Source organism: Pezoporus occidentalis, unplaced genomic scaffold (genome assembly GCF_034315485.1).
Source record: "Pezoporus occidentalis ecotype Australia unplaced genomic scaffold, CSIRO_AGI_Poc_V1 ctg148, whole genome shotgun sequence".
Classification (NCBI taxonomy): domain Eukaryota; kingdom Metazoa; phylum Chordata; class Aves; order Psittaciformes; family Psittacidae; genus Pezoporus; species Pezoporus occidentalis.
Window position 1 is genome coordinate 1,194,743 of NW_026913295.1, and position 26,323 is coordinate 1,221,065.

Genomic DNA, 26,323 nt, shown 5'->3' on the forward strand with positions numbered 1-26,323 from the left:
TTCCTAGCACACTGGGTTCTGGCATTGGCTGGTTGCTCTTTGCACTAATGTCATGCAAAGGTGGTAACTAATCCCTGTTTCACTGCACGAGGTAGTAAATGGCATATCCCACAGACCACCATTCTCCTGAGGAAGAAACGGATGGGTTCTAGGCACTGATCTCAGTGGCAGTGCTGCTGGTGGAGAGCATCATTGTCAAAGCAGGTCAAGTTCCAGCACTCAGGTATCACATATTACCACTGAGTAGAGCTTCAGAGACTAACCCACAGGTGCCTCTGGGTTCTGATAACCTGGGAGGACTTGTTCTTAACCCTCCTCACAGGAACCTTGCTGGTTGCATGAGCCCTGAGGCATTCCTATTTCAGCATGGATTGCCTACTGATCATGAGTTGACAAATGTCATGTCATTCGATCTGATGTATTCCTCAGGTTTGTTTGCTAGCTCCTGACGAGTCTGAACAGCAAACAGATGAAGAACTTTAATGTCAGCATTAAATATCCCAAATAAAACAGAGGTTAGTGAGCTGGAAGGTCAAAGATAGACTGCTGGCTGGTTTTCTTTATATTGTTCCTTGCAAGTAGCTTACGTTATCTGTGCTGAGAGAAATTGTGCCCTTCTAGGGGAGTTAAGAAACTCAGTGAGTTGGTGTCCTCCTCCCCATGCCTGGAAAGAGGTGTCTCCTTATGTCTTTACAGCTCCTTTGAATGGCTTTGATGTGCACTGAGCTGGTTCAAAATATTGTTAAGCTATTTTTGTTGGAAGCTGAATTCAGAGCAAAGTGAAATCTACCATAAAAAGTGTCTGCTGCCCAGAGAAAATGCTGAGGCTTTGGCTGAAAACAGAGTCAAAGCATTTCTGGTTCCTTGCCAAATCACAGAGCCATGTGATGTGCACTCTTGCTCAGTAAGAGGGAGAAAGGGGTGCACCACTGGAGAAGGAGTCCAGCCAGAAAGTCCTCGTAAAACCCCACAGCTATGGCCACAGGTGCCATAACATCCTACAGCACTGTTCAGAACTGAACTTTGCAGGAGCTTCTGTGAGCTCCAGGGAAGGTGGGGATTTATGCACATAATCATAGAATCCCAGGCTGGTTTGGGTTGGAGGGGACCATAAACTCATCCAGCTCCAGCCCCTGCCACAGGCAGGGACACCTTCCACTAGAGCAGCTTGCTCCAAGCCCCTGTGCCCAACCTGGCCTTGAACACTGCCAGGGATGGAGCATTTACCACTTCTTTGGGCAGCCTGTGCCAGGGCCTCACCACTCTCAGAAGAAACTGAGAGGCTGAACAGGGATTTCAATAGTAGCAGAACCAGCTGAGAAAGCAACACAGTAAGCTCCATCCACCACTGCATGTTTGCAGATGAATGTCCTGGCTGTAGATGAACGTGGGGAAAGCTGTCCCACCTAAACTGCTGTTTCTGCGTACAGACAAGTCGTTAGTTTCTGATGTTCTTCTCTTAGGGTCATTTCTTCTCACTTCTCCCTTGGAGGTCACAGTCGGGGCTCCAACCCCATTTAGAGAGCAGCAGGGGATACCTAAAAGACCAGAATCCCCAACAGAAATCTGATATGATGGCAAATGCTGCCTGGATCAGATTTCATATCAGACCTCCTCTCTTTCCTCCAGCCAACCAGCTTTTGCTCCTATGATAAGGCCCCTTGCCTTACGGTGACCATATACAAGCCAGAGAGAAATATATTTGAATACCAGCAGCTCACTGGACACAGGAACCAGTTGTCCTCCACCTTCCCAGTCTCTTCTAGGCACTGGCTACAGAAACGTAGCATATATATTGCTGCAAAGGAATATTATGGCTTTATTTCCAATTTCCAATGCCCATGTCTCCATCACAAGAGTTATTTTCCTAGCAATGCTGTTAAAGAGGTAATGAGAAGATAAATTGTGCAAGGCAGCTGACAGCAAGAGCATGAAATGATGTCTCTGAGGTTTGTTGTCCTCAGGGAAAGAGGCCCTGATCGCTGGTGCAGGCTGCGAACCGAACCGGGCTGGTAGGAGTGCTGGGATTGCCCTCATAACATAATCCCTGCCTTTCCCACCAGGGCACTATTGAGGCTGCAGGGGATTTTAGGACCAACCAACCTCCTTTTTGAAAGTACAGTTGAAGAGCTCCAAGTAGTAACAGGGCAAGAAGGAAGGAAGAGGACTGCACTCAGGTTTTAAAACTCAGTTTTATTAATAGAAGGAATATCTGACTGGGTTTGACCTATGGACTGTGTGCCTCAGAAACCACTCTCCACGTGCTGATGCCTATAAGAGACAATAAGCAGGGCTGGGCCACAGAGTCCTGAAATGAAGCTGGTGGCACAAAAAAGGTACAAAAGCCACACCAAAGCTGAGATTGTACTGGGGACTTGCACCTATTCCTTGAGCACAGGGGGACTCGCTCAGTGAAGAGCTGCCTGGCTCCTCCCTCGTGGTTCAGTGGTTACAGGGGTTCAATCCAGCCTGGACCTCCAGGTCCATGTTGGGAGGAATCCTTTGCATGTGCAGTCCTGGTTGCTTTCAGAATGCTGGAGGTGGACTTTGGCCATGCCCAGCAGAGCAGTTCAATTGCCCTGAGCAAGTTACCCATCATCCACACTGCTGCTGGAAGCACCAATATCTACTGCCATCTGAGGGACAAGACTTATAATTTAGCTACAAATGACAGAGCTGTAGGTTTGTTCTCTGTCCTGGAGGTCTCTTGCCTAAAAACACAGCTTTTTGTATCTTGTCCTTGACCATCTTGCTCAAAGGCAGAGACCTTTCTAAGCACATCCAGTGAAAAAAAGAGTGTGGAAGGGGAGCAAGAAGACATCAAGTGATTTGGACCTGAAGAGGACATGTCTGGACAGGCATCGAGGGCCAAAGACATGCAGTGGATGGTGGTAAGAGCGATGTGTCACAGGTGGTAGTTAATAATATGTGTACAGGGTGGGTGCATCAAAGACAGCCTCCTACATACTGTGTGGGAAAGGACATGGATATCATGGACAACATAGTGTATAAACTGAGGAAAGGATGTGAATAGACCATGAATGGTGTCTGTGGGACTACCTAGAGTCAGGTACAATGCTGCACTCATTAAAGTGGATCTGGTACCAAGGGAAGAGGGGAAATACTGCCCAGAGGGCCCTGGGAAGCTGACAGTACAGATCAAGTGAAGGTTTTCTTAGACAACAGCAGTTGGCAACAATACTGACTTCCTGATGGGGACCAAGTGATGCTGCTGGTCTGTGCTGTCAGCCTGAATGCTGCAGACTCCTGTCTGGTTTCCCTGCTAATGATTCATCCAGCAAGAGGGATGCACAGGAGAGCAGCAGGGATAGTTCATGGAGAAATTGCATTAGGAGCTTTTAAATATTGATGTCTCTGTGCTCTGCGTGAACTGTCCCTCCTCCACTCCCCAGAGCAGGGGGGGGTTGTTTGTGAGCAGTGCTTCAGCACTGGCAATCAGAGAGGCAGCTCTATAGACTGCAGTGTGCAAAGCACAGCAAAGGGCTTTTAATTCACAAGTCACTAGAGAGAGAGAGGCAGAAGCAGGACAAGCCTGTCGCTGACAGATGGGAATGCCAGGGGACTCAGATGCAGAGCTCATCAGGGACCTGCTTCTCCAGCCCCCGTCTGCTGAAAGCAGCATCTCAAAGGGGGAAGCAGAGACCACCCAGCTCAGGTGGGGTCCCCTGGCAGTGAGTCCCACATCCAGGCACACACTGCAGCCTCCAGTGGCACTGCAGCACCGCACACAGCAGTCAGGTAGGACCAGGGTTTGGGCTATCTATCTCATCACAGCGAGGAGGGGACACGCTCATGAGGAGTGTGCTGTGCAGGGCTGGTGGGGAGCAGCACCGCTCAGCAGATGCATCAAAGGGCTCACCTTAAGCACGATGAGGCAAAACAGATGAGAGGTGCCCAGAGATGCTTCTCGAGGCCAGCAGGGATGCGGGTCTGTGCTGTGACAGTTGTATGAGCTCTAATGGAGCGTGAGCTACACGGGAAGATGCTCATGCATGGGAACTCCATCTTTCAGGGTGAAGACTCCCTCCCCAAGGCCGTGAGTTTGGCTTGATACAAAAGAGTTGCTCTGAGCCCCATGAAATGTGTTGCAAAGTTAGAAGTGGCAGCACAAGACTGCCTCCTCTAACTCCTTTAGAGCATGCCTTTACCTTATGGCATACTCTAAAATAGAATCATAGAATCCCAGACTGGTTTGGGTTGAAGGGACCTTAAAGCTCCTCCAGCTCCAACCCCTGCCACAGGCAGGGACCCCTTCCACCAGAGCAGCTTGCTCCAAGCCCCTGTGTCCAACCTGCCCTTCAACACTGCCAGGGATGGGGCATTTACCACTTCTCTGTGCCAGGGCCTCACCCCTCTCACAGGGAAGTTCTTCCTTATATCCAGCCTAAATCTCCCGTTTCAGTTTTAACCCATCAGCCCTTGTCCTGTCTCTACATGACCTTGTAAAAAGTCCTTCCTGTCTTCATCCACACCCCTGGGACAGAGCTGCCTTTGTCTGGGCTCACCAAGCAGCCTCACCAAACAGCTGTTTTGTCTTCCAAACACTCATAGAGCTCCAGTGCAGACAGGCAAGGAGAGTGAGCTCTGTTAGAAACTGCATCATATCCCAGGATCCCTTCACAGGAAGAGGTTTGGATCTTCAAAGGCTTCAGGACAAAGCAGATACTTAGAGGGGCTGCTGGCAATTCCCTTCAGGAAGTGGCAGAATCTTTCTCGTGCACCCCAGGGTGGATCAGCCCCAGAGACCCTGGCCTGGATGCTCAGCATTTGCTGCAATGAACCCTCAAGGCTCTGGACCTTGTCCCAGCGAGATGAGGCCACCCCTTGAGACCTCCCCTGCACACCGGAGCTGCTGCTGCAGGGTGAGCAGTCAGTGGCTGTGCTGCAGCAGAATGTAATGCTTCAGGAGGGTGGGGAGGAAGCGGGTGATGCCTAAGGGCGTCTGCAGCTCCCTTTGGGCAGGAGGAGGCTCTACCTGCACTCGCTTCATGAAGCCTGAGCCCATGGCAGACCCCTCCTGGGCTCATGGCTGCATCCCCACTGAACCTCCCAGAGGGTTCCCAGGACCGGGCTTTATTCAAGGTTCCCCAGGAGATGCCATCTGCTCCCAGCTGTCACACTCACCCTCACTGCAGACACTGCCAGAGCCTTTCTGCTCCCCAGAACCCATTTTTCTACCTCCTGGTATCCCTGCGATGGCAGATGGGAGTTGGCAGCTGCAGAATCCTCAGGTCCATCAGCACAGAGGCAGTAACAACTCTTTGGAGGGCATCATGGGCAGCAGCAGTGTTACCTCGTCCCTGGTCCCAAGGGTAGGCAATGTTTCTGCTTCCAGCAGAGAGGCAGCTGATGGCACTGGATGGTGGCCATCCCCTGGAAACACACAGGGTGCATATCCAAGTGTCTCATCCCACAGGCTGATCCATCCCACACACCTACACTGTGGAGTGCCAGGGGACAGCTGGGCAGTAAGTGCTGTTGAGAGAGGGAGATGTGGAGCTGCAGGGACAGGGATGCTCTCATGAAGCCATTCTCCCTCCACTGCTGAGGCTGGTTCAGGGGTTTCCCACCCTGGTGTATTTGGCTGTCCCCACACTGCACAGTCATGGCCTGGCCAGGCCACAGCAGCTGGAAGAGGCCAGTTGGGGTCTCAACCAGATGGACAGAAACTAAAGATCTGGGCAAAAAGCTCCTTGAGGAGGGAGCCACAGCTCCTGTGTCCTGCTGGCACGGCTGGGAGCTTGCTGGGCAGCACTGGGAGCTGGGGGAGACCACTGTCCTGCTCCCTGTCTCATTACTGCAGACAGTTGTTGAGGGGTCTCACAGTCGATAACTCTTCCTTCCCCTATGAGGGAACAAAAGCCAATTTTGAGGAGCTCAGATACTCCTGAGATGGTTGTTCTGCCCGGCCTCAGGGACTCTGTGAATGCCAACAGTGTCATCTGGCAGCCTTAAGCTGGGACACTGTAAATGCTTCAGTGCTTAGGCAGCTACCCATGGCAGTGCAAGTGAAGCGGTAGCAAAACCCAAAGCTTTCTGGTTGCACATCCCTGCACCCTGGCTTTCCATGGCACTTCAGGCAGAGGTCTGGGATGGCTGGCTGAGGGCACACAGGCTGCAGCTCATAGCTTCTGCTCTGGCTTAATGCTTGCTCATAAGTTGCATGTTGCTCACCAGGCTGGACTTGGGTCACTTACAGCAACCTCAAAGACACATGCTGCTCCTGCAGGGCTTCCCCTGGCAGCTAGAGACTTGCTGGCAATGACGAGCCTAGCACCGTGGAGTCTTCTTCAAGCAGGAGCACCTTCTCTCACCTTCTCCACTGGTCCTTCTCCTACCACCTCAGCATGCTGAGTCCCCTTCCCCTGAGAAGATTGACTTCCAGCTCCAGGTTCTCTCTTGAAAGCAGCTGTCACACCCCCTTCATCAGAAAAGCTGTCCATGGTGTTGGTAGTTCTGTGCTCCACTTCCCACTAAGGAGCCCTTGTCTGATGTCCTAGCCCAAGATCCTCCAACACCCGATGAGTATCCTGGAGTTCCCTGTGGAACCCAGCCTTTGTGTCCCTCTGTTAGGCACATCACATCACTCCACCCTGCAGCTCAGCTCCTTACAGCTCAGCCCGAGCAGCCTTGCCCAAGCCAGCAAGCCTCACCTCCCCAGCAAAAGAGAGGTTTGCATCTCTGCTTCTCATTGCACAGGGGTGGGGAGATGGTGGCGAGGAGAGGACAAGTCCTGACAGCTACTGCTATGGGCTGGATCACATCTCTGCACATACAGAACTCGGCAGTTTGCAGCCTTGCTTCTCTGCTTTTCTCCCTATTGCCAGCAAGCCATGTTGGGAATCCATGGAGAAAGAAGCTCTTTTGCAAAGTGGGAGAGAGATGAAAGCAAGGAGTGGGGGGAGAGAAAAGACCAGATGAAATTTCCTAGACCTTATGCGCCCAGGTTGTGTTCCTGTATGAGAAATCCTTGTCTTAGGCATCACTCACAGTGTGACTTGCAAATGCTGCTCTTAGTGCACATCATGCTCCTGTCTCCCAGGGGCCTGTGAAGCTGCTGTTTGCAAAGACATCTCAGCACTTGTGTCCTGGAGCAAATTGTACTCATGGTTACTATGATCCCACTCATCCGCTTTTAGCACTGTCATGAATTGCTGAGTGGCTGCAGTGTTCCAGCCCAGAGCAGCTGTGCTCAGGTGGTGGCTGCTCACCATTTAGAGCAATGGTTTTTTCCAAGTGTGCTACAATCCTCTGTAAGATGCCATGTTCATTCACTGTCAACTCTCACCATGCAGACGTGTCTACGCTGCTGGCCGTGGCTCCTCGCTGAGCTGTGCTGTGCTCTGGGGAAGCAGTGCAGCATCGCAGCCCCAGCACTGTACAGCTGCAGCATGGCAGGGAGCCTCTCCATGGAATTATGGCACTTTCATCACCCATTTTTATGACTGCCAGACCCAGCCTTTGCATTCCGGTCAGGAGCTAATGAATCACGACTCATCACTTCACTTGCAGAATGCAAAATATCCAGGAGAGAAGAAACAGGAAAATCCCAGGGCTGGCTCAAGGGTCAGTTCTCAACCTGCCTCCAGTGAGCAACACAGAGAGATGCTGGTGTTCACCCCGGAACCCAGCTGTGTGCCAGGGGATGCTGCCTCTGGACACTGCTCTGCCTCAGCTCATCAGGCTCAAGGGGATCTCAGGGTGTCACTGAAGCCACTGCAGGCTGCCATCAGAAGAGACTCCTATCTCCAGCCATCTCCCACTCCAAAGGCATCACTTTTCTTTCCTGTTTTCCTCTTACCTAGTGGGTTTCAGAACCTCACTGGGTGGCTTGTCAGGAATTCTCCTAATTCCCAGCCCAAATCTATTTGTGATCAGACCGGATCTTGGACGTGCTCTGCCCTCATTGCTCCTTAGCACAAGAGACATTCATTTAGCATTAAAAAGGAAAAATGTACATCTTCAGTTCTTTTGACCCATGTAAAATCCAGAATTGTGAAGCCAAAAGTTAGAAAAACAATCATGACAGTAAGAGTCAGGGTCTGTTGACATCAATAAATAGGAATTACTTATTAAATTAATAAGTGCATCGTTGCCACCAAAAATTGGCAGGCCCATTAAAATCTGAGCTCCAGAGTTCATTCAGAAGCTGTGCCCAGCTCCCTAAGAGCAGGCAAGACCTCATGTGGAAAGTGAAGGATGCCTTTGCTGTGGCTTTGGGCTGTCCCACGCAGCAGGAAGCTGGTTCTGACTGTGGGGACAGAACCTGGGACCTGAGGGACATCTTGGTCCTTCCCTGCCATGCATGGGTGCCATGTGCAGACGAGGGCTGCTCTGAAATGGGAAATGACTCTCTGATAACTGTGCTGTGTTGCCAAGAACTTTGCAAAAGGATGTTCCCCCAATTCTTGTCTTCTCCCTCCTGCTACCAGTGCTGGGTGGGGAGCAGATCTCTCTGAAGGCAAACCCTGGCATCTGCCAGGCTGCTGGCAAAGCAGAGAGCAGCAGAAAGAGCAGGGTGTGATGAAGATAGCGAGCCCTATTAGCTGCATGTGTGCAGGTGGGGACCGGGAGGAGAGATTCCCAAATCCCAGTGAGTCCCTGCTGAGCTTTTCAGAGCAAACAAACCTGATCCAAACAGTACGGAAAACCCAGTGGCATTTTAGGCAGGAAGAACCAGAAGCTGCCAATCTGTGGATGCAGAGGGTGGGCTGTGACCACAGGTACTCTTAGGAAAGCTGTCTGTGGAAAGCAGTGCAGCCGGTTTGTGGAGCATGGGGTTAACCTGCATCCGGGCAGAGCAAGTCAAGGGGATCCAGGATCAGTTTATGGGAATGACACATATCCCAGGAGCACTGATCCACAGAAGAAATCCGAGTGTCTTGGAGGCACTGAGCTTTGGAGCACACTGCGAGACTTTCATTCCTGGATGTCAGGGCTGCAGAACATCCCTTCCCACATCCCTTCCCACATCCCTCCTGGGAAGGATCTGGGAGGAAGAGGGAGAGATGAGATCAGACTTTCAATGAACTTTCCCTGATGGAAAAGGCAAAGCAATTACATTAGCCCTTTTGAATTGTGCTCCTGCTTACCAGGGCTAAGGGCTTTCTCTTTCAAATGCAGATGAAAGCACTGCCTGGTGCCTTTCCCTGGGTGAAGGTGGTGAGGGGAGGGCTGTCCACTCTCGTGCAGGCTGCCAGAGCACCCTCTTGGCTTTTGGGGTACAGCAGACAACACTGCGGGGCTGCTCTGCCTGGAGAGCACTGAGGGAATACCTGTGCCCAGTGCATTCCATTGCCGGGACCCACCACAGGCTCCCCAGAGCAAGAAAGCCACTGAGCAGATGTGGAGCGGCTCTTAAGAGCCCAGGTACTCTCCCTTGTAACAGATGTTGGCTCAGATCCATAGCAGCCCATTCCCGTCAAGAACGCTGATTTTACAGCTCTGCCCAGACCTTTGGTGCTCCATAACCATTGGAAGAATCCTCTTTTCCATGCCGCACCAAGTGCATGGTGCTGCCGAGCCTGTTTTCCGCAGACACACGCCCGAAGCCGGGCAGATGGGCAGAGGCGCATGGATGGAGCGCATCCCATGGCAGAGAGGAGCTCGCCATCTAATGGACACTTCGTTGCTGTGCACCTGCGGCTGGACCGCGGCAGCTTTGCGCTGCTAACGGGACATCAGCCGGGCTGAGACCCTGCCCCAGGGGCCGTGGAACGTGATCACAGCTGAAATGCTTGTATTTATGAACATCGAGTGCTACCTGATGGCTCCCTGCAACTGCCTGAGAGGAGGATGGAGCCAGGAGGGGCTGGGCTCTGCTCCCAAGGAACAAGGGATGGGACAAGAGGAAACGGCCTCAAGCTGCACCAGGGCAGGTTTAGATGGAGCTGAGGAACAATTCCTGCCCCAGAGGGTGCTCAGGCATTGGAACAGGCTGCCCAGGGCAGGGCTGCAGTCACCGTCCCTGCAAGTGTTCACACAGCGTGGGGACGAGGCCTCAGTGCCATGGGTTAGGGGTGGCCTTGGCAAGGCTGTGGAACGGTTGGACTGGATGAGCTTGAAGGGCTTTTCCAGCCCAGTTGATTCTATGGTTCTAAGTGCATCCATTACTGAGCACAGGCTATTGGTTAGCTGATTTCAGGTGATTTCAGCTCGCAGGAAGGTGTTCCCCATGGAGGTGCGAGGTGACAGGGCTGTAGAAGGACAAAGAGCTGCTCAGGTTGCTCCTCCCTGGCTGCCCAGGAGCAAGGTCTCCTCTCTTAGAAGTGTCTCCACAGTAAGTTTTGCAGCTCGTCTCTTGGTGCAGAGGGAGTCACCTTCCTCAAGGGATCTGCTTTGCATCTGGACTACGTACACTGCAGTGTGTCAGCACCATCTGGACAGCAACTTACCACAGCACTGAAGGGGGGAAAGCAGATGGAGAATAAAACAGGGAAACGGGAGAAGGAAAAAAGGGCTTCTCTGCACTGGGAAAATGTCCTGCACGTTATTGCTGTACCCTGCAAGAATGACTTTGCTATTCAGGGAACTTTTCTCCTTCTTTCTCCCGGTTTCTCAGTCCATGAAATAGGGGATTTCCCCCAAACTCTGGAGGACTTTTGGAGCCAACACATAGAAAAAGGGATGCCCAAATATCTACAGCTTAACTTGGTGATCTGCTTTGAGGAAAGGAAGCATGGGCTCAGTCTGTCTCTGTGGACCTTGAGAGGAGTCCAGTCCAGCACAGGGGAGGCAGCTCCAGATATCTGTCCATGAGATTACTCCAAAATGCTCGCTCTCAAACTGAACCCTTAACTTACTGCATATTTGTTCTTCAGGGGAGTGCTATAGAGAGGAGCTTGCACGGTATGGTCAGTGTGGTTTTGCAACCAGCCTTTTGCAGTCCTACCACCACAGCACATCTTGCTTGGCTTCATCTGTAGTTCAGCTTTCTTTGTCCTCTGTTTCACATCTTTACTGAACCCCCTCTCCAGGGACAGCCCCCCCAGTAAGCAGTGTGATTGCAAGGGATTCATGTCTCAGGGATAGTTGGTCCAAAGGCTGCGGATTCAGAAGGATGCAGTTGCACTCCTTTGCTCCATTGGCAATGCTTTGGTCCAGTTGGGCCAAGATTTTCCTTCAGCTCCAGGGTGGTCCTTGGGCAGTTGTTGAACTAGAGGGTTTTGAAGGCTTTCAGAGGGTTGTAAGTCATGAGAAAGTTTGGACAAACCCCATTTTTCGTATTGAAATGCAGTTGTGTTCCTTACTCTGTAGACATGGACCATGTATGTGCTCATGGAATTTTTGTCCCTGCAGCAGCTTCATATTTGGACCAGAATCACTGAAGTAAAGCAGTCACTAAGCACACCACATCAGCCCCTTCAATGTGACATAAACCTCATTCACCTCTGAAGAGGGCAGCTGCATCCTTGCTCTGATCTCCATCTGCTCACCGTGCCTCTCACCCTGGTGCAGAAGGGGAGATCAGGAACCTGACCTAGCCCAAAACTGACCTGGATAAGGAAAACAAACAAAAGCAGTGGGAATTTTCTGCAAGATCTTAAATATCCTAAGACAGGCACAAGAGAGGCAGGAGAATCACATGGCTGAGAGCTGAGGAGGCAGCAAGACCATCTCCTTCAGTAGCATCACTCACTCACATCCAATTCATACGACCACAGAACTGCTTTGCTTGGCCTTAGTGAACTTGGTGCAGAGACAACATAAAATCAAAACGCAATAAAAAAGCCATGCTCCAGAAAGCATTGAATCTGCTAACAGGAGTATTCCCATAGAAGGCACGGAGTGAGTAAATAAAGAGGAATTGCTTTACCTACTGGAGAGTAGTTCGTACTGTTATAAATACTGCACTCTGCCATACTGCCAGGTTTCAGTACAGAAAGGTAGTAAATACTGCATAAGTTACGAGGGGAGCTTCAATATTACCAAGGACATGTGGTAAAGGAACCACAAATGAGTTCTGAAAACAAAGCTGAGGTTCGATTAAAATCCACAGTCCATATAAATAAATGTTGATGCCTTGTGCTTGCCTTTTGCCTTGGGGGCCTTCAAGGGGCAAAGTGCTGCTGCTGCCTCTTCTTTACCAAAAAGGAGGAAGCGATCCCCCTTTAATGGAAAGACAGAGGAAATCCCTGCTCATCACATGATTCAAGACCCTGGGGCTTTAAAGTTTTGTGATAAATACTGCACTTCTGCTGAAATTGGGAGAATTGGACACACCAGCATTTGTGTCAGGGGATGCTCATTTGCTACAGAAAGAGGTACCGGGATGCCACAACAAGCAGTGATGGTTTTAAAGATGTTACTTCAGTATTTACTATAGGATTTCCCAAAACAGGACCTGTTTAAGCAAACCCAAATACATGATAAATACTGTAACTTACTGCCAGCATAGATCCATGGGACAAGGAGGGATGGCACTCAACCCCTGCATGTGTACAACTCCACCCTGCTTTCCCGAAAAAGAAAGCAAGTTCCTCTAAGCACATCCAGATTTTCTCATTCCAAATGACTTTTTTTTGGTCCCCCGTAACAGGAATCCAATTTTCCCCACATCAAAGTTGCTCTGAGAATTACAAACATGCAACAAGAAAATGATTTAAAGAAATCCAGTTGTTTTATCATCTCAGCTGGTTTTGACTTGGCCAAGCAGAAACTGATCACAACACATGGAAAAGGGCTTTTTAAGGAGGTATTTATTAAAAATATACCAATAAAATAATAAGCATGCATAAAATAAGCAGGGATGTGTGTTTCATCCAAGGAATGTGGTATTCCTAGTGGTCAGCCTTAGTATGTCTGTCCTCCTCTCCTTCAAAAAGTATGTGTTACCTTCTCCCACATCGAGTCTGATGGAATGGAAACACTGAAAGGTAATCAACGGTAAAAAGCCACATTTTGCCATTGTCATATGCAGGTATTTCTACAGAAGTGCTATTTTGAAAGCTACTATTTAAGGTGACTTCTGTGAGGCTTCAGGAGATGCTTAAAGTAAACCATCTGCTTAATTGCTGCTAGGATTAGAGATGGATTTAAATAGAGCTTTTAGTTCTTCCTTAACATAGTGCCACTTTCTTTTCACCTTAATAAAGCACTTATGCCTGTGGTTCATTTTAAGTGCTTGATTAGTGCTGGTGACTTCACTTACATGCTTCAGGTTAAGAATATGATCAGTGTTAGATTGGATCTAGATCTTAATTGTATGTAAAGTATTGGCCCAAAGCCATGTTTAGCAGTTAACAAGCATGCAAAGCAGTCCTGCATCTAGGAATAGAAAATGCCAGAAATCATCAAAAGGATGAATTAAACTTAAAACAACTGTGGTACACACGTTCTTGTTCCTGGCCCCTAGCAGAGAGCTCTGTAATATGAAGTCCTTGCTTCAATATCCAAATGCCCTGAGGCTGGCTGTGTCTTGCTGGCAGATTAAGAGCAAGTGAATTTCTGTGAGTTGAAAGTGATTTAAAATCAGTTGACAAGTTAAGAGTCTGCTTATCTTGACTATCATGTTGGTTATAACGTGGTGCATTTATCGCTCCTAAGCAGAACAGAGGACGGAAAAGCTCTGCTGGGCTCTGGTCTGCTCTATGCAAGCTTGCAGCCCAGCCTCCTCACTGTGGTCCCTGGGCATCCCCCTGTAGTTCCCCGGGTGAGAGGACAAGTACCAATTCTGAGCCATTTGGTTCCATGGGAATCCAAATGAGATCGTGTGTGTGTGAATTGTGCTTGGAGTTTAACTGCTATATCTTGTCTCTTCAGTATAAAGAGCAAGATGGGACAGCCAGACACTCCTGGCTGTTTCCTAAGGCACATCTGTGAACAAGGTCTCTGACTTCTTCTCTCCAAGTGGAAGCACAGTCCCACCAGACTCAATGGAAAGCCTTTCTCACAGTAATTGCACTTTGCATTTCTCTTTCTACTTCCTGAAAGAGGGAAAATCAGTGGGAGGACTCTGTGTTCCCTTTGCTTCTCTTTTCTGCCAATACCATGGGGTTAAAAACGACCATGTGTTTCTTCCAAAGGTATTAGCATAATTATCTCTCCACTCTGTGCAATAGCTGGCTGTGTTCCACAAAAGATTGCATTTAACTAATCCTGCTTCAGAAACCCATACTATTTCTATCTTCTAAAATCAACTTCATCTTCAGAAATGCCCTTTAAAGGACACATTTTGTTCTCTTCTGACCATATGTTTTCACCGTGATCTGCCTATTTTAAATGTTTCCAAAGGTTAGCATCCAGGCCTGATCCCCCAGATGCTGCTTGTGAGCTGCTGCCTCGTGTTAGTCATGCAGCCTGCTCAGCTGTTTGGTTTCTGAGCAAACCAGTCCCTGTTTATCTGATTACTTTGCGTTTGGAAAGTCAGTGTGAAGTTCCCAGACACAGAGGGGATCCCAGGCAGTGACTGTCAACACCAGCTAAGTTTGTCCTATGGGGTTTGCCACCAGCTGTGCTGAGCTTTCCCTCCCAGGAAGAAAGTCCTTGTTCTTTCTCTTCATTGGGATTTCTTCTGTTCATTTCACCACTTCTTTTTCATGATGTGAGAAAGGGCAGCACTAAGTAAATTAAACCTGAAGAACTCCAGATCATAGAATCATAGAATAGTTCAGGTTGAAAAGGACCTTAAAATCATCCAGTTCCAACCCCCCTGCCATGCCCAGGGACACCTCACACTAAACCATGGCACCCAAGGCTTCATCCAACCTGGCCTTGAACACTGCCAGGGATGGAGCATTCACAACCTCCCTGGGCAACCCATTCCAGTGCCTCACCACCCTCACAGTAAAGAATTTCCTCCTCATATCCAATCTAAACTTCAAAAGTGAGTTCAAACATTCCTGTTTGGGGGGGGGGGGGGGGGGGGGTCATTGCAGTTATTGCTCTATAAAGGCAGAGGCATTGCTGTTGAGAAATCCCCATGCAGGGTATGTCTTTTTTTGTGCTGGTGAGGCCGGTAAGGCTTTGTTAACACTGGAAAATGTTGCCCTTTTTTGGTAGACCTCATGCTCCGTTGTCTACACAGAGGAAAATAACATTTCTTCATTGAGAAAACAGCCTTTGCAGAAGTGCTTCAAAAGGTATCAGTTTCCCTGGGGAGAAATCTCTGGAGCTCTGTTATAACCTTTATCTTCCCTCTGGTGCTGCTGGTTTTTCAAAGCACATTTTAGCCAAGACTGGGAAATGTTCTTCTTGTGGTTTTGTTTTTCTGTAGCTGCACTTTTCAGCTGTAGCTGCTCAAACCCAATAGAGTTTTCCTCATGCCAAGCTCTTCCAGGCAGTTTGCTTTTACAGTTTGGCACCTCAATGCTTTTAAAAGAGTCAGTGAGTATCTACACGAATGCACTGTGAAGGAGAAATATGCTTCTGTGTAGGGAGCTCATGAGTGGGCATGGTTTACATGCTGCTTGTTCCATCACTGGGGATAAGGTGTATGTGGGAGGAAAAGAACCCTCTGAATGAGTGTGTGAGTTCATGTGTGCCTTCAATAGAGGAGACAATTCTGTGAGGGAACTTGAAGTCCTGTTGTGTGAGACAGTCCTCCTCATGCTTCCCTTTTTTATTCAGATGTTTGGGGGAGAAAGGTTATTTTTCCCCATCTTTTAGCACAGCTCAGTGGGTCAGACTGGTTTTCTGCAGTGGTATGACATAACCACTACAACTTCAGAGCCCATTGCAGCTGAGTAGTTTCCACCTGCAGCTGTACATCCACCTCCTCTTTCATTTCTTACAGTTCATTTAAGCCTTAAAATAACTACTGAACACCACCATGGCTGTGAAGCAGTTATGGCTGCAATGTACATACCTACCCATTGCACAGTCACACAGAAAGTGAAATCAGCCATCACCACATACGTTCTCTTCTTCTGTTGTGAGGACCAGGTGATCCATACCTATCAGGGTCTACATGCACATAACACATGCACTTTAATGTTATATGTCCGCAGGTATACACGTATACTCATGTCAAAAACCTTCTGATAATAAACAGTTTGTATCAAGCCCAACAATAAAAATCAGAGCTTTCCATCAAGAGCTTTTTCAGTTAGTGGAAGTGCTGCATAGAGAAATACCTGCCTTGGGCAGAACAGCTCTGGACACGAGGCAGTGCTGTGCAATGAAGGAGGTTTGTAGCAGAGCCAAGATGTGGGACACAGGAGGCACCAAAGGACAGCTCCAGGGTGAGCACTTGATTGGCATCCAGGTGAACCAGAATTCTCTCTTGCCACTGCCAGGGAGTCCCAGCTGAGCTCCCACAGCCATAGGGTAAGATGGGGCAGGATGTGCTCTTGCCACCGACAGGGATGTGATGGGGAGAACTGGGCTGGGGGGCATCTCCAGTCCTCACATTACTGCTTGGCCACAGGGAAATGATTCCATCTGCCTTCATCATCATTTCCACCACATGTAAGCCAGGAGCAGTTGTACCTGCCTTCCCCTCCCCACATAAGTGGTGTAATTAATCAGCACCTGATTTATGCTTGCAAATCCCTATTAAAAATCCCCTTTGTGATCTGCAAAATCTGCCCCGAGTGTTCCACGGCTGTTTCTCAAAGTAATAAAACCTTTGCACACGCAGATACAATTGCTCTCTGGCTCAGTTTAAACCTGGGGCTGACAGACCCCACCCTACCTGCAGTGTGAGTCTGGAAGCTGTTTGTGAGGCTTAGATGAGCACAAGAGGAAAGCCTGCATGGAAAATAACAGTTCCATAATCAGTGCAGGATTTGGATGGTGTGGCATACTAAAGAACAGGGCCATTCACCGCTTAATGAGGATTAAAATAACTCTTGAATAGCTGCCTTATTCCCCGAGCATCCTGTTCAATGAATGAGTCACAGGATTACAGCTGAAAAATAGGCTGGAATGGTAGAACAAAAACCTGACATAATGAATATTGAATTAAGAGTTTGGGGACAGTCTTTAATCTGGCATTTCCAACCCCTTTAATGACTGACATGCTGACTTTACTAGTAGTGTCATTTTTGGCTTTGTCTTACGTGCCCCTTGCTGCAGTCCCTGTTTTAGGGTCAGTTTTTGTGGGTATCGTTAGCCAGGTGCAGAAACACCCTGCAAGCAGGATAGTCACAGCAGAAAAGTGTTAAGTAGTTAGTTATTGGCTAATGTACATGGAAGACAGCTGGGATTTGACAATCCCAGGCTAACTGTTCATATGCTCATCACCTCTGCTAAAGCACTGCAGGGTCCTGGCTGCTTCCAGACCTTCCTTAGGAGAGAATCATGGGCTCAGCCTCTCTCATTCCCTGGGATGGCCCCAAGCACTGGGAGCTGCCGTCTGCCCCCATCCCTGTCTAATCCAAACTCATGGGAAAAGGTCTTGCATAGAAAAGGGTTGATGCTCACTCCCTTCACCCAGGCACCCTGCTCAGCTTTGCTTGACCAGAGTTTGCCCAAGGGTAGCTTCATGCTGAAAGTACTTATGTTCCCATGAACAGTTTTTGGTCTGCTTTCCCCCTTTTCCTTAGCATCTGCAACTCTTCCAGTTCCTAAAGCCTCAAGTCTCTTGTATTTAAGTACTCTGGAAGCTTAGCCCTTGAAAGGGATTTTTCTCTCCATTAGTGCAGACTCCAAACACTTGTCTTGTCATCAGAAAAATAAACCACTTGTTACATCCTTCTCTGAAAACCTCAGCTGGGGAATAAGGCTCAAGGTAGGTAAATGCTGAGGCTGCTGAAAACACCAGAGGGCCAGAAGGCAAGGAATGTACTTTATAGGCTGCTTGCTCCTGTTTAGTCCATTTCTTTTGTCCTGTCAACTATAGATTTCAGAGTAGTTCTCAGTACTTTAATAAATACTATAAAAGTAATGCAAAATAGTGTCAGATCTATCATGTATCTATAACATAGTTGACATGTAGTAAAAATATCCTTGTTTTCCGTTTCTATAAGGAACTTTATTAGGAAAGACAGGTTGAAAATACAGCATTTTCTTTCCATATTGTGACACTGGGTATTTTTTCCATTCTAGAGCACAATAAATCTAGTTTTTAGTAGCAATAAACACATACAATATCCCTGACAGTGAAAAAATATCCCCCAGGGAAGACTAAAATCAAGTACCAAAGGAAGGGGTAAGTCTGTGCAAAAAAAACCTCTTTCTTAAGAGGATCTCATGGATAAGAAGTGCAATGGGAACTCCTTGGGGGCTACTTAAATTTTTCTTTGTCAGTTACCTGGAATTTTACATCTGGAGACAGACAGTTCAGTGATTTATGATGCAAACCAGAGCTGTCTATTCCTGACCAAAGGAACTGAAGCTGTCAGTGCTGAGATTGGCACCTCAGCAGATAAGGAGACCTGCCTCTCTGAAGAAGGGGGTGAGGGGGTGTCCAGCAGCATCCCCTGGAGCTAATCCAGATGCTCGATTCTAGTTTCCCATCAATAGTGTTCTCAGGTTGCGAGAGACACATCCTGATTTGCTGTGGGCAGTCACGGTGACCATTGCCCAGAGATGGGCAAGGGAGCTGATATTGCCTCATAAGGGCCATAAAGCACTCTCCATATGCACTGGAAAAATGATAGTTTCATGTTTTATCATCCTCAGTGGAAAAGATGGTTGAGCTCCTTGAAATCAATTGTTAGATGCCATGGCTGACACTTGACATCTTATAAAAGATTCATGTGTGTTTTAGGAATTAATAGAGGGATCATCACCATCACAGAATCATCATAGACTGGTTTGGGTTGGAAGGGACCTTAAAGCTCCTCCAGCTCCAACTTCTGCCATGGGCAGGGACACCTTCCACTAGAGCAGCTTGCTCCAAGCCCCTGTGTCCAACCTGCCCTTGAACACTGCCAGGGATGGGGCAGCCACAGCTTCTCTGGGCACCCTGTGCCAGCGCCTCAGCACCCTCACAGGGAAGAGCTTCTTCCCGAGATCTCATCTCCCATCTCTGGCAGGTTAAAGCCATTCCCCCTTGCACTATCACTACACACCCTCACAGGGAAGAATTTTTCCTAATACCTAATCCTTACTATCTTACGAAATGCTTCTTGTTCTTACTCCTTTGGAAAAAAAACTGAAGCCCTAAAAAACCCCTGTGTGTCCATGTGTCTTCCCCTGGACTGCAAAGGCATTGGGAGCACTGGTTTCACATCTGCCAGCAAAACATCTCATTCTTTCTGCTGATTATTGTATCTGATCGCTCCTCCAGCTGTGCTAAGAAATTTGGTATTGTGGTCTGGCAATGCAGAGCACTGTGAATCCTTTATTCCCTAATGGAGTTTTCTAGCAAATAGCTTTGAACTCAAATTCTTGTCTCTACAATAGATACGCTTCCGCCTAACTGGCACTTCACAATTAACAGCATTATCTTGTTAAACCTGAAGAGGTGCAGGAAGGCTCAGCCATCATTGTAAAGCATTTTATTGCTTAGAAAGTGTTTACAATAGGCTACACAAGTGGTAAATGAAGCCCAGTGCTGCATTCAGATGTCTGATTAGCTCAGCTACGTGAAAATGCCAATAATTCAGGGTCTGGCTATTCTGGATGGCATTTCTTAAGCAGTAGCCTCAAAGCACCTGAGGTATTTAGAGGAAAAAGAAGGGAAGGGGAGGGGAACAGAGGGGAAAAGGGAAAAAGAAAAGAAAATGGAAAAAGAAAATAAAAGGGAAAAGGAAAGAGAAAGGGAAAGGGAGAGGGAAAGAGAAAGTACTTGGCATGAAATGGAAAGCTGATTAGAATCAAAAGACTATTCATGTAGATACAGGTGTAAGTGTCCTCAATGAAGACATACTTCACTTTCACCCAGGAGCAAGGTTGTGAGAGTAAGTGACTGCAATGGAGTATTCAGTGTTTTCAGGAGAGAAACCTCTGTTGTCTCCCTTCAGGAGCAATGAATGTGTTCAAGTTATGTCAGCCACTGTTTTAAGTGCTTGCTTTTCACACACATAAGTGTCTCCATCTCTGTGTAACCTTTTATCTGTCAGCTCCTGTGGTGTGTAAGCAACATTAGTCGGGAAGAAAACAGTTTGGATGTTTGGATGTTTTCTGTGACTTGCTTTGTAAATGTAGCTTTCCTGTAGCCAGGCTGGAAGTCCTTGCTGTCCTTAGCTGCTCTGCATGACCGCAGCCCTACACCTGCCTGAAACCCAGAGGGACTAGCACAGGAGCCACAGGCTGCAAGACAAAGCATATAGAAAGGTGGTTACCTCCTAGGGAAACATTTCACTCTGTAAGGCTTTCAGGAGAGAAGTGTCTGTATAGCAATTTAGTCCTGCTCAATGAATTTATCAAGTGGGAATGTCAAGGAGAGGTCATAAAACTGACCATAAAAAAGCTCATTACTCACTACCTAGGTTTCAAAAATAGATTTAGTAACTTATAAATAAGGCAATAGATGGTGGGTAAAATAACCCAAAATACACGTTGGACATCAAGTTGGACATGAGCTAGCAATGTGCCCTTGTGGCAATGAAGGCCACCAGCATCCTAGACTGCATTTGGAGGAGTGTTGCTGGTCAAGGGGAGTGGTCCTTCCCCTCTGCTCAGTACTGGTGAGAAACATCTGAAGTGCTGGGAGCAGTGGTGGCTCCCCGATGCAGGAGAGACACGGACAGCTCTGTGGAGTTGAAGCCAGATGATAACGGATGGGACCTGAAGTATATTGTGGGGTTTGGTAATGAAGACTAAAAATACTGCAGCTATTTCTTTTAGACATGTATCAGACTTTCCATCATATACACTCCTATAAAATCTTATTACTGAAAAGGTCTGTCCAGAAACAGTTAAAACCTAATGCAGAAACTGAGGAGTGGGATCCTGTATCATGCTTGCTGGAAACTAGATGAAGAGTCCCATCTGGTTCTGTATATCTGAAAATCCCTATGGACAGTTACAGGCACTCCAGAAACATGCATTGTCTTACTTGTGCCACCCATCCTCTGGTCCAGTTTTCAAGCTAAAGTGAAATTAGACTATGTGGAGGAACAGAAACTGAACTGACAAAAGTGGTTACTGCTGGCTGAAAGTAATCAGCAGTGAAGGATCTAAAGGAACATTCTAACTTAGGCAACCTGTAGGCCACATATTCAAGGGCACTTTAGGTACTTACGTTAACCTGGTCTCGTTTCAAGGTTTGCTCATCACATACTTCTAGCCAGATTGATACCCTTTCTATATTTCAGCTGTTTGTGTATATAATGAGTGCCTCTTTTCTAGATGGAGAAATAAACCAATGTGTTCAGTCTGTTGTCATCCGAATAAATAACCTCTGGTTTTAACTCCGGCTGTACACAGACAATCAACATGCTGTGCAGGCAGATGAGTTTCAAGTGAGATAAAGCAGCAGCCAACATGGACTTATCAGGAAGCAATCATGTCAAGCTAATCTGAGTTTTATTTTTTCACTGTGATTTGTGGCCAGGGATTAATAGTTGATATGAAGGAACATGACCTTAGCAAGATTTTCAGTGGCTTCTGGGAAAGTAGTGTGAAACTAAGTTGAGAAGCATGTTCTTAATGAACCTCTATGGGGTAGATGCCATCATAGCTGACTAAACATAAAAGGTAACTAAATATCAGAAGGATGAACTGATGTGCTTTTAGTCTTCTTTTCTTTTACAGGTGGAAAGGAATTTGCTTATTAAATTTGCAGCTGATATGAAGCTTGGATGACCAGGAATCTATTAGAGAGTGGGATTAGAATTTAAAATGTTCTTGACAGATTGGAGAAATAGACTGAAAATAAATTCATTAAATGGAGAAAAATGCCACATATTGGACTGAAACAGGAATACTAAAAAGCCTTGTATTTGTTGAGGACCCATTGGGCAGGTAGCATTTCTTTGAAAAAGCAATAAGGAATGACAGAGGAACATAAACTTTACATGAAACAGAAAAGAAAAAGATGGTGCAAGTTTCTGTGAAGAAGAGTGGACGACTGGGAAAAACCCATTCACTCATCTCTCTACTGGCAAGGTCTCTCCCCAGAAACATGTCCCACATTGTATTCCAGATTTGAGGACAATCAAGGTCAACTGGAGAGAGCACAAGATGCTACAATAGCAGTAATCAAAGGCAAAGCAAGTTTTATAGGGAAACATAAAGGATATTACATTGTTTATCTTGAAGAATAAAATTAAGGGAACACATAGGAAGAGCTTTGCCATAAAGAGCTGTTGCAGAAACAAAGGGGATTTTCTCCATGTCCCTCCTGGTGGACAGGAAAGAAACAATTGGCCTAAGAGGCAGTGAGAAAGACCTAATGAAACAGATCTTCTTGGGAAAAAGCGAAATATTGGTGACAGAGTTGTAAGAATAGCAGACAGGGCATCAGACTAGTCCATCCTGCACTGGGAGCACGAGATGCAAGAAGGTTTCTTGTTATCTCTTCTCAGCCTATATTACTACAGTTCCGTAATGGGTTGTAAAGATTCAGTCAAAGAATTCATTCCTTATTGAAGGCTTGTCTGGAAACTAAAGACAAGAGAAGTTTATCAGCAGTTGCTTATCTAATGGTTTTATTACAGTGACAAAGTGTTTTCCAACCCAAAGAGTAGCTACTAACCGCAATGGTAGCGGTCATCGTGCCATTGAACACTCTTACTTTGCAGCTCGATGCATTCAAGACTGAATGCATCCGGTCTCACGGCTTTCTCACTTCTCAGGGGAAGGAAATGGGCAACTATTTAACTTCACCTCCCTCATTTATGAGGCCACTTGTTTTGTCTTTCCATGTACTGACACTGGACGTTGTTGTTGAGGTTGTGGTCACAGAGGGAGAGTCTGTTTTTCATGTGGTTGGGGCTAATGTCCTGAAAACCTCCATGCTGGATGGAGGTGGAGTAGGGACTGTGAGGTTCCAGCAGTCCCCAGGAACACACCACTGATGTTGGTACACCAGCGGTGGTTTGCTCCTGTCTGGACATGCTCTTCACCTTTGCAGATAACTGTAATTTGCAGGCTCAGCACAAGGGGGGCAGTTTCCCATTATCATGCTCGTCTTGCATCTGGAATTTTAAGTGAACTACATAACAGACTCTTCTGCTTTCTTAAGCATTTTTTTCTCCTCCTTTCTTTAATCATGCTGAGATTTCCTGTGAACGCTGTGAGCTGTAATTATCATCTGCAGATCAGTGGCATTGCTGAGCTCTGTTTCTTAAAGGGATTTTGTTTTTTCTGTGAATTTCAGATGACCAAGAGCAAAATTATAATCACCTGATTCTAAACAGTGCCACCCAGACACCTACACATGGTAAGAGAAAACAAAGAGCAAAATTACACACGTTGTAACTTTCCTCTGCCAGCCAGTAGCATTTATTGGTATCGAAGAATGTTTAATGTTAATAGAAATGTTCCTATGGCAATGATGCATGAATGATGGCTTCCATTAACATTAAATATAGGACCATATTTTAAAATAGTGCTCACGATGAAATATGGCTCTGTCTTTTATAACTTTACCTATCACCCTTGTGTTTCCCCATGTCTGATTGCTCCTTTCTCCCTTCCACATCAGGAAGGTGCTGTCAGATTTAAGCAACCAAGACCATAAAAATGACAACCAACAATAAAAAGTCCATCTTGTCAGCCAAACCGCTCAACTTATAGTGCTGCTTGTGCATATTTCTGAGATACGTTAGAAGGACAGGGAACAGGGGGCAAGGGCTCCTAAGATGACATGATTTGGGCATAACAGTATGCAGCCAGAATTTGGGTTCACAGCTAAATTCAAGCTGTCCAGTCCATACATGCATGGGTCTGTTTGGGATAACCTGCTAAAGCCCCTGATTCACTGCATGATGCCTCTCCAGTTTCTCGTATGCAGGATAGGTAAAGACCATGAAGAGATTCAGGACTCCCCCTTCCTACTTTCATAAAGAGAAGTGCTTCCCTCTCAACCAGTTCCAGTGGTTGCTCTCACACCCTTCCAAATTCCCTTTATTTTACTGTGGCCACATGACTTTTCTCTGAACCTGGGAACTTAAAGAAACCCAGAGCAGCTTTCATGCCCCTACACCCACCACAGATCTACCCCTGTAGCCTCAGAAGAGACACCTTAAGGGATGTCTGGGGCATCCTGTCACCACCATATAGCCTGTCCGGTCATCCCTCTAAAGGGTGAGAACAGCCCTGCCAGAGCTCTTCCAAAGCCTCTCTGGGTTTGGTCTTTGTACCCAAACAGCTTCATGTGTGTTAATACCCCTTCTGACAGTGCTCCTGCTGAGCTCTGGAAGAGCACTCTCTTTATATGCCTTTGCTCTGCACATGGTTCAGCACACTTACTGGCACTTCTCTATCCAGCCCTCCTGATCTAATGAACTCTGGGATGCCCCATGTAATCCTTTAGCCAGTTTCAAGGGTTCAGATGCTATTCAAAGATACTATTTGTTTTACCTCTGTTTCCGGCCTCTCATCCCAGCCTGGAGATGTTCCATCACTTCCTCCATGGCCAGAACCCCCACTCCTCTCTGCTCAGTCTTGTCCTCCAGCCCTTCTGCCTCCTCTGCCCTAACTCCCTCCTTTCCATGTCCTTGGCCCACTATTAGCTGTTGAGCGTGGGCAGGAAGTCCCTCCCTGCATCACAGCAATCACAAACTGCAGTCAAATCACCTGCAGCTTCCTGCCTCCATCCAAATCCAGACTTGTCACTGCCACCACATCAGTGATTCCCCCTGTCTCTGTGCAATCAGTCCAACCTGTGAATGAACCCCCAAGTCCTCTCCGCTTTCTTTCCTCTTCTGCTGCTACCTTGTTTTGGTCTTGTCTTTGTTCTTCCCTGCCTCCTTTACCCTCTGAATGTGATATATTCCTCCAGGATTTGTAGCTGGAACCTTCCTACTGCTGAGGAACCAGTAAGGGATGGGTAAATCTCATCTTGATATACGCTTCTTGCTGCTCTGAATCTCTGTGTTTGTTACAATTTTTTCTGGTATTTGTTTTTAACACTGAAACTTCATCTTGATTATTATTCTGGAATTGATTGTGTGCTTGTACAGGAATGTCCGTGTTTCTTTGCTGCAAAAAAAAGGGTGGGAGAACAATTGCCCTTGAAAAGGTCACCTAAAACCGTTGGAGTTTCTCCTTCCTAAAGGATGGGTCAGGCAGCTCCTCAGCCTGCAAGTTACTTTCAGTTATAAGACTACGGTATTAGGGGTTGGGGTTTTTTCCATGTCCCCCAGAACTCAGAAGAAACAACGTCAGCTTTAAACGTGGCACTAACACAGGAGTATTTATTGAACCTGAACTGACAGATTCAAACGCTCTTCAGACTACTGATTTTGAAAAGAAGAAGAAGAGAAAAACGTGGCGTAATAGGGTTACATTTATTGTCTTCTCTCTGGTCTTACTACTTGTTCTTCACATCTAGCATATGCTGGGTTCTAAGAACTGCTAAAAACTGCCCCAGCAGAGCCAAATGAGTCCTGTTTACCTGTGTCTCTGCCCAGAAATTTTAATGCAGCTCCATCATCAGGTCCCTATTGCATTCAGTAACATAAAGCGATATGTGCTAAATCAGGTAACTTCCCTCTGGCCCTGACAAATGCTTTTCTTTTTTATGTACTTGAAAGACAAAAATCAAAGCAGATCTACAGAGATCTCGGATTAGAAACTTTCACCTTTTTTTCTGCACTCATTTCTTGCATTTACTGTATCTTAATAATTTGGTTGTACAAAGTAACTTGAATGATCTGACTACAAATAACTGTGTGATTCAGAGTTAGACTTTATTCTTGGGTGATATTTTATTCCTAATTTATCCATATGGTCATAGATACTTTTGTTTATGATATTCATGTGTGCTGGTGCTGGTGATCCATTGCTTGGTGAGTTTAAAAATGTTATTTGGACTTTTCAAATAAGTCATCAAAAGACTGCAGTATTCATAATTACTGTTCAGATTCTGACACAGTTCAACAATAGGTTTAATATTCTCCCCTTCCTGGGTAGGACATGGGGTACATTTTCTTGTGATGATGTAGATTTGTAGGTGGACAGAAGCTGTCATTCTGAGCACAATGTTCATGAGCTCTGCCCCTTAGCCTGTCTCTAGCACCCACCATGCAGTGACATACCTGAAAGGAGCAGTGTGAGGCTCAAGACATGCCCTGTGTTGCATGCGACCTGTGTTCAGTTCACTCTTAACTGAAGTTAAACAATCAGGCTACCAGTGCAGAGCAATCAGGGTAGGAATTGGAGGTGACATGCCAAACAAACAACACTGCAGCCTGAACAGCCAGCAAATCCCTCCCATGCCTGCAGGAGCTCCCCACAGCCTCCCCAAGTGCTGCCTCACCCAGCAAGGATGCTCTTGACCTGGTATATGTGAAGGGGAGCATGA

At 47.0% G+C, this 26,323-nt stretch overlaps 1 protein-coding gene across 4 annotated transcripts in view; it reads left to right on the top strand.

The window, feature by feature from the left end:
* SHISA6 (shisa family member 6) overlaps positions 1-26,323 on the top strand; it is a 542,762-nt gene that overhangs the window by 180,693 nt on the left and 335,746 nt on the right. For 3 of the 4 annotated variants that reach the window (XR_009963172.1, XM_062610582.1, XM_062610583.1), the window contains exon 4: positions 23,174-23,236. The exons of the other annotated variant lie outside the window; for it this stretch is intronic. Coding sequence is in view for 2 of the 3 variants with exons in the window: in XM_062610582.1 (XP_062466566.1) it covers positions 23,174-23,236 (63 nt within the window). In the remaining variant the exon portion in view is untranslated. The remainder of the gene's footprint in view (positions 1-23,173; positions 23,237-26,323) is intronic. 4 annotated transcript variants of the gene reach the window in all.